General features: G+C 44.6%; 1 protein-coding gene across 1 annotated transcript; it reads right to left on the bottom strand.

Moving 5' to 3' along the window:
* Positions 1-7,744: 7,744 nt before the first annotated feature.
* Positions 7,745-11,200, bottom strand: LOC138674777 (olfactory receptor 6B9-like). Its single transcript, XM_069762594.1, has 2 exons — positions 11,168-11,200; positions 7,745-8,747 (listed from the first exon to the last, which is right to left on the bottom strand). The coding sequence occupies exons 1-2, from the start codon at positions 11,198-11,200 to the stop codon at positions 7,809-7,811; spliced, it is 972 nt and encodes a 323-aa protein (XP_069618695.1). The 3' UTR covers positions 7,745-7,808.
* Between the last annotated feature and the right edge of the window lie 259 nt (positions 11,201-11,459).

Below are 11,459 nucleotides of genomic sequence, written 5' to 3'. Positions count from 1 at the left end.
TCTGTCTGTCACAGATATTCATTGGTCGCGGCCTCTGTCTGTCATGGAATCCAAGTCGCTGATTGGTCATGGCAAAACGCCCACGACCATTGTCAAGACCAATCAGCGATGGGCGCAGTCCAGCGGCAACATGGCCGCTCCTTCCTCCCCGCAGTCAGTGCCCCTCCATACTCCCCTCCGATCACCGCTCACACAGGGTTATTGGCAGCATTAACTGACCGCGCTATGCCGCGGTGTAACGCACTCGGTTAACTCTGCTATTAACCCTGTGTGACCAACGCTTTACTATTGATGCTGCCTATGCGGCACCAATAGTAAAAAGATCTAATGTTAAAAATAATTATAAAAAAAAATCGTTATATAAACACCGTCCGTCGGCCCCTCGGATCCACAACAGGCCTTTCTGACTTGAGACGCTCCGGTAACCGGTCCATGCTGCGATCTCCCGAGATGATGACGTAGCCGTCTCGTGAGACCGCTATGTCATCATCTCGCGAGACCGCAATGCACTTTTGAGACCGGAGCGTGCGACGAGCGTCGGGAACCGCTTCACTTGGATCCGGGGGCTCCTGTTATGAGTTATGATTAGGCAATTCAGTACCACAATGGACATAGCGGTCAGAGCACATACAGTGATCTGACAATAACCCAAAAATATAGAACGAGCTCTGAGACGTGGGAACTCTGTTGACCGCAATCCCTGATCCTCTCCAACAACACTAGAGGCAGCCGTGGATTGCGCCTAACGCTCCCTATGCAACTCGGCACAGCCTGAGAAACTAGCTAGCCTGAAGATAGAAAATAAGCCTACCTTGCGTCAGAGAAATATCCCAAAGGAAAAGGCAGACCCCCCACATATAATGACTGTGAGTTAAGATGAAATGACAAACGTAGAGATGAAATAGATTTAGCAAAGTGAGGCCCGACTTTCTGAACAGAGCGAGGATAGGAAAGGTAACTTTGCGGTCAACACAAAACCCTAAAAAACCACACAAAGGGGGCAAAAAGACCCTCCATACCGAACTAACGGCACGGAGGTACACCCTCTGCGTCCCAGAGCTTCCAGCAAAACAAATAGATAAGCTGGACAGAAAAAACAGCAAACAAAAATAGCAAAGGAAAACTTAGCTATGCAGAGCTGCAGGCCACAGGAACGATCCAGTAGAAAACAAGTCCAATACTGGAACATTGACAGGAGGCCAGGATCAAAGCACTAGGTGGAGTTAAGTAGAGCAGCACCTAACGACCTCACCACATCACCTGAGGAAGGAAACTCAGAAGCCGCAGTACCACTTTCCTCCACCAACGGAAGCTCACAGAGAGAATCAGCAGAAGTACCACTTGTGACCACAGGAGGGAGCTCTGCCACAGAATTCACAACAGTACCCCCCCCTTGAGGAGGGGTCACCGAACCCTCACCAGAGCCCCCAGGCCGACCAGGATGAGCCACATGAAAGGCACGAACAAGATCGGGAGCATGGACATCAGAGGCAAAGACCCAGGAATTATCTTCCTGAGCATAACCCTTCCACTTAACCAGATACTGGAGTTTCCGTCTTGAAACACGAGAATCCAAAATCTTCTCCACAATATACTCCAACTCCCCCTCCACCAAAACCGGGGCAGGAGGGTCAACAGATGGAACCACAGGTGCCACGTATCTCCGCAACAATGACCTATGGAATAAATTATGTATGGAAAAAGAATCTGGAAGGGTCAAACGAAAAGACACAGGATTAAGAACCTCAGAAATCCTATACGGACAAATGAAACGAGGTTTAAACTTAGGAGAGGAAACCTTCATAGGAATATGACGAGAAGATAACCAAACCAGATCCCCAACACGAAGTCGGTGACCCACACAGCGTCTGCGATTAGCGAAACGTTGAGCCTTCTCCTGGGACAAGGTCAAATAGTCCACTACATGAGTCCAAATCTGCTGCAATCTGTCCACCACAGTATCCACACCAGGACAGTCCGAAGACTCAACCTGTCCTGAAGAGAAACGAGGATGGAACCCAGAGTTGCAGAAAAATGGCGAAACCAAGGTAGCCGAGCTGGCCCGATTATTAAGGGCGAACTCAGCCAAAGGCAAAAAGGACACCCAGTCATCCTGATCAGCAGAAACAAAGCATCAGGTCTGATTGGTTCGTTCGGTCTGGCTATTAGTCTGAGGATGGAAAGCCGAGGAAAAAGACAAGTCAATGCCCATCCTACCACAAAAGGCTCGCCAAAACCTCGAAACAAACTGGGAACCTCTGTCAGAAACGATATTCTCAGGAATGCCATGTAAACGAACCACATGCTGGAAGAACAATGGCACCAAATCAGAGGAGGAAGGCAATTTAGACAAGGGTACCAGATGGACCATCTTAGAAAAGCGATCACAGACCACCCAAATGACTGACATCTTTTGAGAAATGGGAAGATCTGAAATAAAATCCATGGAAATATGCGTCCAGGGCCTCTTTGGGACCGGCAAGGGCAAAAGCAACCCACTGGCACGAGAACAGCAGGGCTTAGCCCGAGCACAAATCCCACAGGACTGCACAAAAGTACGCACATCCCGCGACAGAGATGGCCACCAAAAGGATCTAGCCACTAACTCTCTGGTACCAAAGATTCCAGGATGACCAGCCAACACCGAACAATGAACCTCAGAGATAACTTTATTCGTCCACCTATCAGGGACAAACAGTTTCTCCGCTGGACAATGATCAGGTTTATTAGCCTGAAATTTTTGCAGTACCCGCCGCAAATCAGGGGAGATGGCAGACACAATTACTCCTTCCTTGAGGATACCCGCCGGCTCAGACAAACCCGGAGAGTCGGGCACAAAACTCCTAGACAGAGCATCCGCCTTCACATTTTTAGAGCCCGGAAGGTACAAAATCACAAAGTCAAAACGGCCAAAAAACAGCGACCAACGAGCCTGTCTAGGATTCAACCGCTTGGCAGACTCGAGATAAGTCAAGTTCTTATGATCAGTCAATACCACCACGCGATGCTTAGCTCCATCAAAGCCAATGACGCCACTCCTCGAATGCCCACTTCATGGCCAGCAACTCTCGGTTGCCCACATCATAATTTCGCTCGCCAGGCGAAAACTTCCTGGAAAAGAAGGCGCATGGTTTCATCACTGAGCAATCAGAACCTCTCTGCGACAAAACAGCCCCTGCTCCAATCTCAGAAGCATCAACCTCGACCTGGAACGGAAGCGAAACATCAGGTTGACACAACACAGGGGCAGAAGAAAAACGACGCTTCAACTCTTGAAAAGACTCCACTGCAGCAGAAGACCAATTGACCACATCAGCACCCTTCTTGGTCAAATCGGTCAATGGTTTAGCAATACTGGAAAAATTGCAGATGAAGCGACGATAAAAATTAGCAAAGCCCAGGAACTTTTGCAGACTTTTCAGAGATGTCGGCTGAGTCCAATCATGGATGGCTTGGACCTTAACAGGATCCATCTCGATAGTAGAAGGGGAAAAGATGAACCCCAAAAATGAAACCTTCTGCACACCAAAGAGACACTTTGATCCTTTCACAAACAAAGAATTAGCACGCAGGACCTGAAAAACCGTTCTGACCTGCTTCACATGAGACTCCCAATCATCCGAGAAGATCAAAATGTCATCCAAGTACACAATCAGGAATTTATCCAGGTACTCTCGGAAGATGTCATGCATAAAGGACTGAAACACTGATGGAGCATTGGCAAGTCCGAATGGCATCACTAGATACTCAAAATGACCCTCGGGCGTATTGAATGCAGTTTTCCATTCATCGCCTCGCTTAATTCGCACAAGATTATACGCACCACGAAGATCTATCTTGGTGAACCAACTAGCCCCCTTAATCCGAGCAAACAAATCAGATAATAATGGCAAGGGGTACTGAAATTTAACCGTGCTCTTATTTAGAATGCGGTAATCTATACAAGGTCTCAGCGAACCATCCTTCTTGGCTACAAAAAAGAACCCTGCTACTAATGGCGACGATGACGGGCGAATATGCCCCTTCTCCAGGGATTCCTTCACATAACTGCGCATAGCGGCGTGCTCAGGCACAGATAAATTAAACAGTCGACCTTTTGGGAATTTACTACCAGGAATCAAATTGATAGCACAATCACAATCCCTATGCGTAGGTAGGGTATCGGACTTGGGCTCATCAAATACATCCCGGTAATCAGACAAGAACTCTGGAACCTCAGAAGGGGTGGATGACGAAATTGACAGAAATGGAACATCACCATGTAACCCCTGACAACCCCAGCTGGACACCGACATGGATTTCCAATCTAATACTGGATTATGGACTTGTAGCCATGGCAACCCCAACACGACCACATCATGCAGATTATGCAACACCAGAAAGCGAATAACCTCCTGATGTGCAGGAGCCATGCACATGGTCAGCTGGGTCCAGTATTGAGGCTTATTCTTGGCCAAAGGCGTAGCATCAATTCCTCTCAATGGAATAGGACACTGCAAGGGCTCCAAGAAAAACCCACAACGCTTAGCATACTCCAAGTCCATCAAATTCAGGGCAGCGCCTGAATCCACAAATGCCATGACAGAATACGATGACAAAGAGCAGATCAAGGTAACGGACAGAAGAAATTTTGACGGTACCGTACCAATGGTGGCAGACCTAGCGAACCGCTTAGTGCGCTTAGGACAAACAGAGATAGCATGAGTGGAATCACCACAATAGAAACACAGCCCATTCAGACGTCTGTGTTCTTGCTGTTCAACTCTGATCAAAGTCCTATTGCACTGCATAGGCTCAGGTTTAAGCTCAGGTAATACCGCCAAATGGTGCACAGATTTACGCTCACGCAAGCGTCGACCGATCTGAATGGCCAAAGACATAGACTCACTCAAACCAGCAGGCATAGGAAATCCCACCAGGACATCCTTAAGGGCTTCAGAGAGACCCTTTCTGAACATAGCTGCCAGCGCAGATTCATTCCATTGAGTGAGCACGGACCACTTTCTAAATTTCTGACAATATACCTCTATCTCATCCTGACCCTGACAAAGGGCCAGCAAATTTTTTTCTGCCTGATCCACTGAATTAGGTTCATCGTACAGCAATCCGAGCGCCAGGAAAAACGCATCGATATTACTTAATGCAGGATCTCCTGACGCAAGAGAAAATGCCCAGTCCTGAGGATCGCCACGCAAAAAAGAAATAACGATCCTAACTTGTTGAACTGGGTCACCAGAGGAGCGAGGTTTCAAAGCCAAAAATAGTTTACAATTATTTTTGAAACTCAGAAATTTAGTTCTATCTCCAAAAAACAAATCAGGAATAGGAATTCTCGGTTCTAACATAGAATTCTGAACCACAAAGTCTTGAATATTTTGTACTCTTGCCGTGAGCTGATCCACACATGAAGACAAACCTTTAATGTCCATTGCAACACCTGTGTCCTGAACCACCCAAATGTCTAGGGGAAAAAAAAGGCAAAACACAGTGCAGAGAAAAAAAAATGGTCTCAGAACTTCTTTTTTCCCTCTATTGAGAATCATTAGTACGATGGCCTCCTGTACTGTTATGAGTTATGATTAGGCAATTCAGTACCACAATGGACATAGCGGTCAGAGCACATACAGTGATCTGACAATAACCCAAAAATATAGAACGAGCTCTGAGACGTGGGAACTCTGTTGACCGCAATCCCTGATCCTCTCCAACAACACTAGAGGCAGTCTAGGATTGCGCCTAACGCTCCCTATGCAACTCGGCACAGCCTGAGAAACTAGCTAGCCTGAAGATAGAAAATAAGCCTACCTTGCCTCAGAGAAATACCCCAAAGGAAAAGGCAGACCCCCCACATATAATGACTGTGAGTTAAGATGAAAAGACAAACGTAGAGATGAAATAGATTTAACAAAGTGAGGCCCGACTTTCTGAACAGAGCGAGGATAGGAAAGGTAACTTTGCGGTCAACACAAAACCCTAAAAAACGACACAAAGGGGGCAAAAAGACCCTCCGTACCGAACTAACGGCACGGAGGTACACCCTCTGCGTCCCAGAGCTTCCAGCAAAACAAATAGATAAGCTGGACAGAAAAAACAGCAAACAAAAATAGCAAAGGAAAACTTAGCTATGCAGAGCAGCAGGCCACAGGAACGATCCAGTAGAAAACAAGTCCAATACTGGAACATTGACAGGAGGCCAGGATCAAAGCACTAGGTGGAGTTAAGTAGAGCAGCACCTAACGACCTCACCACATCACCTGAGGAAGGAAACTCAGAAGCCGCAGTACCACTTTCCTCCACCAACGGAAGCTCACAGAGAGAATCAGCAGAAGTACCACTTGTGACCACAGGAGGGAGCTCTGCCACAGAATTCACAACAGGCTCCAGAAGGTGAGTATATAACTATTTTTTATTTAAATTCTTTTTTTTAACAGGGATATGATGCCCACATTGCTATATACTACATGGGCTGGGCAATATACTACATGGGCTGTGAAATATACTACATGGGCTGTGCTATATAATATAGTACGTGACTGGGCAATATTCTACGTGACTGGGCAATATACTACGTGACTGGGCAATATACTACGTGTCTGGGCAATATACTACGTCACTGGGCAATATACTACGACACTGGGCAATATACTACGTCACTGGGCAATATACTACGTGGCTGGGAAATATACTACGTCACTGGGCAATATACTAGGTTACTGGGCAATATACTACGTGGCTGGGAAATATACTACGTGACTGAGCAATATACTATGTGGCCGGGCAATATACTACGTGACTGGACAATATACTATGTGGCCGGACAATATACTACATGACTGGGCAATATACTATGTCACTGGGCAATATACTATGTCAATGGGCAATATACTACGTCACTGGGCAATATACTACGCTACTGGCCAATATTATACGTGATTGGGCAATATACTACGTGACTGTGCAGTATACTACGTAACTCGGCAATATATTTTGTGGCCGGGCAATATACTACATGGCTGGGCAATATACTACATCACTGGGCAATATACTACATTACTGGGCAATTTACTACGTGTCTGGGCAATATACTACGTGGCTGGGCAATATACTACGTGACTGGGCAATACGTGAACGGACTCACCCCCATACACTGCTTAGTCTTCTTCTGCTTGTAATTTAGATAATATATTTTGCTCTGATTTTTAGTCTTATGCTTAATGTTCTTCTGCTTTTTGTTCTTCTGCTTCTTTGTCTTCTTCGGGGTGGTCTCCAGGGTCGTTGTCTCCAGGGTCATCGTCTCCAGGGTCGTCGTCTCCGGGGTTGTCATCTTCTTCGGGGTGGTCTTCAGGGTCGTCGTCTCCAGGGTCGTCGTCTCCGCTGTCGTCGTCTTCTTCGGGGTGGTCTTCAGGGTCGTCGTCTTTAGGGTCATCATCCGGGAGATCCAGAGTGATTAGCAAAAACCATTTCCAAAAGCTTAAAGTCTTCCTTCAACCTTAAATATTATGTTACTATGACTGCTAGAGGCACATGACAGCTGATCAGATCAAACAGGTGGAGGCGACCAATGATTGATATATCCATCATTGGACGTTAACGGGTTAAAGGATGGCTCCTTTGCAAGTTGATTTAAACTGCTGCACTTTAAAGAGCTCACATGGAAGTATGAAAAGTCATAAACGCTTTAAAACTGAGTTTTGAGATTGGCTGCAGTGGTTAGGCAACTGCAAGTGGATGTCATAGAACACATCAGTAGAATAGTCAGCAGAGAAGTGACAGCGGCCAGAGTCTGTACGTTAATCTGATTTTCTTTTTCATAACCGTGCTTGCCATTTGAAAAAACATTTGGGAAGTCGAAGATTACCTTTAATGTCTTTATTTCTAAAACTATAAATAATGGGATTAATCAAGGGGGTAAATACAGTGTATTGAAGGGATGTGATTTTATTAATATCTGATGTTTGTTCACTTTTTGGGAGAATATACACACTGAAAAGAGTGGTGTAAAATATGGAGACCACGGTGAGGTGGGAACTGCAGGTGGAGAAGGCTTTCTGTCTACTGATATTAGATGAAATCTGTAAAATGGCACGGATAATCTTCACGTAGCTAACAACAAATATTATGCTGGGAATAATCAACAGTGGAATACTTAATAAATACATTTGTAGTTTTACAGGAAAAGTGTCCGAACATGCAATGTCTTGTAAGGGAACAAGATCACAGAATAGATGGTCAATAACATTAGACCCACAGAACTTTAACCTGGATATTATTATAATGAAAATGAGTGACGCAAAGAAACTGAGCAACCAAGAACTGATGGACAATATCACACAATTTCCACTTGTCATTATAGAGGAATAACGGAGGGGATTACAGATGGCCACGTATCTGTCATAACACATCACCGTGAGGAGAAGCCATTCAAATGATTCTGTGGCACTAAAGAAATAAATTTGGGTCATGCAACCAATAAAAGCAATGGTCCCTCCTTTATTCATTAAAACGTAGAGAATGTTGGGGGCAATATCTGAAATCAGTAAGATGTCACTGATGGACAGTTGTGAGATGAAGAAGTACATTGGAGTGTGGAGGTTCTTGCTGGTGGACACCAGGGTGATGATCAGGAGGTTCCCATATATTGTCACCAAGAATATCACAAGAAGCACACAGAAGAGTACAATTCTTAGCTGTGAACTGCCTTGAAAACCTAAGAGTACAAACTCTTTAATATCAGTCAGATTGTTCACCTGCAAAAAAGTATACAAACATAAGAGATTTAAAAGTCAGTAAGATTTTTTACTTATATAATAAGGAACTGGAGTTCTTCATGTTGCAGGAGAGCAGGTGGGAATGTCCTGGGTGGAAGGTTTGTGTCACCGAAGTGGCTGTCCTCAGTGATATAAGTCCCAGAATTGAAGGTCCAGTAATTGATGGTTACTGAGAGGTTTTAGTAAATGGACCAGATATTGGGTGTTATGATCAGGTGGCCTTGGAGCAGCATGAAATGACCTTCACTGGAGCAGTGGTAACTATACTGACCGCAAACCCTGATCCTATCACCGCAACTAGAAGTAGCCGTGGGGTGTGCCTAACCAGACCTAAATGTATGGGTGATGGTGTGCACTCGAGTCTGGGACACGGAGGTGCTGGTATAACGGACCGTGTGGTCCAAGTCAATCAAATATAGAAAATATACCGCACACTCAATTTTGGTATGATGCAAAAAAGGAAGGTTTTGTGCCAAATTTATTCAAATACAAAGTACAAAAAGTTGCCACACTGAAAATGGAGGAGAGAACCCAAAGTTTCGACCCTCCCGGGTCTTATTCATATAATTATACACAACAGTGGCAATGGAAAGTAAGCGATCCCTTCCAGGTATGTCCTTTGCATGGGGTCAGATGTAATCTCTGTGTCCCGGGTATATGGAGCCTGATAAGGAAGGCCTTCTCACTGTTAGAGCTCGTGTCCAGGTATGATGTCGGCGGCGCTCCCGCGCCCTGCTGTGGGAATGACCCCATGCAAAGGACATACCTGGAAGGGATCACTTACTTTCCATTGCCACTGTTGTGTATAATTATAACGAGAACCAGAGCAACCCCATGAATAAGACCCGGGATGGTCGAAACGTTGGGTTCTCTCCTCCATTTTCAGTGTGGCAACTTTTTGTACTTTGTATTTGAATAAATTTGGCACAAAACCTTCCTTTTTTGCATCATACCAAAATTGAGTGTGCGGTATATTTTCTATATTTGCCTAACCAGACCTAGACACCTCGACACAGCCGGAGAACTAAATATCCCTAAAGACGGAAATAGGAAAACTCTCTTGCCTCAGAGTAGACCCCCAAAGGATAGACAGCCTCCCACAAATAATGACTGTGAGTAGGAGAGGAAAAGACATACGCAGACTGAAAACAGGGATAAGCAAAGGAGGCCACTTCTACCTAGATAGGAAAGGAATACTATGCGGTCAGCACAAAACACTACAAAACATCCACAGCAGAAAAATACAAAAACTCCACCACCTAACTAAAGATGTGGAGAGTATATCTGCGACTCCAGCGAATCCAACTAGACTGAGAAAAACAATCAGGCACAGTCTAGCAGGAACAAAATAGAAACAAGATAGCACAGAAAATAAACACACAGCAGTGTGTCTAAAACAAAATGAAGCAAACACTTATCTTTGCTGAAATGGCAGCAAGCAGGAGAGGCCAGGCAGGACCAACACTTCCAAAGGAACATTGACAACTGGCAGGGACTAATGAGACGTGCAAAGCTAAATACCCCTGTCAGTTTTGCAATTAGCAGATACACCTGTCCAATCCTGCAGTCCAGGCACAACTGCATTACCCTCTACAACCACCGGAGGGAGCCCAAAAGCAGAATTCACAACAATTGGGTCCGGGATTTAGAAGCAACCAAAAGAGCCGGGGTAGAAATAGTCGCTCCTATAACTCCAGTAGGGGCCTTGCAGGTCTTATAAAAGGCAGCTGAATTGGCTCAAGTGTGTCTGAGGTAATGGAGCTGGAGTGGGGAACTGTACTGGTGCACAGACCGTAGCAATGTCCGGACTTGTTGTGAACGTAAGACCGCATAATTTTAATGTGCCTACCCTGAGAAAGGGCTGTTTATTTTTGTTATTGATTTTTTTTATTTTGGTCAAAGTGAAGCTGCTGTGCTTACTTTCGAAGTTTGTGAGACAAAATAAACCTGAGACTGTTATGCACCAGAACCAATTGCCCGTTTGTACCCTTCACTGCTGATAGCAAGCAATGTTCTGTTTAAAGATTTATCTGACATCTTGGCCAAAATCCTCACGGACAACAATGATCACTGTCACAGAATTGATTCCTCAATAACATGTGAATGTGACTTTCAAGTGTCAATACAATGTGGTATGTGGAGCGGACATCATTGCAAAGTTGTGTATGTGTCCTCACCATCTCCTCACTTCATGGAATGAGATAAAGATGTCTTCGCATCAATAGCAATTTCTATCTAAGCTTAATTCAATTACGATCAATGTTCAGCTGAACACAAATTTTATTTCCTAGAAAAATAATTGAGTAACTTTGTTTTGAAAATTTCCATTCTTATTTTCATGGTCTAAATGTGATTGAAACGAGAATTATCATAGATCCCTACATCATTTGTGTTCTTACATCAGGCATTTCCATGTTCCTCTTATTTTTCATCGTGAGGTAATAAGTGACGAGTCTCCACCTGCAAGAGAAGATGTTCATCATCCTGGTCAGATTCTGTAAAATGATAGGACATAGTCAGACGCATCAACATTTACTCATAGAACAGAAGCTATGACATGACTCCGTATACGTATAATTATATATATATTATGCCATTGCCTCTACAGATTTGGTGTTGTTTTTGTCTCCCATATCTCTCGAGGTGTAGTCCAAAGAGGCATTATTATTAATAATTATTGGATTATTCCAA

Source organism: Ranitomeya imitator, chromosome 4, assembly GCF_032444005.1.
Source record: "Ranitomeya imitator isolate aRanImi1 chromosome 4, aRanImi1.pri, whole genome shotgun sequence".
Classification (NCBI taxonomy): Eukaryota; Metazoa; Chordata; class Amphibia; order Anura; family Dendrobatidae; genus Ranitomeya; species Ranitomeya imitator.
Note: the sequence above shows the minus strand (reverse complement) of the source record. Positions and strands in the feature narration are given on the sequence as shown.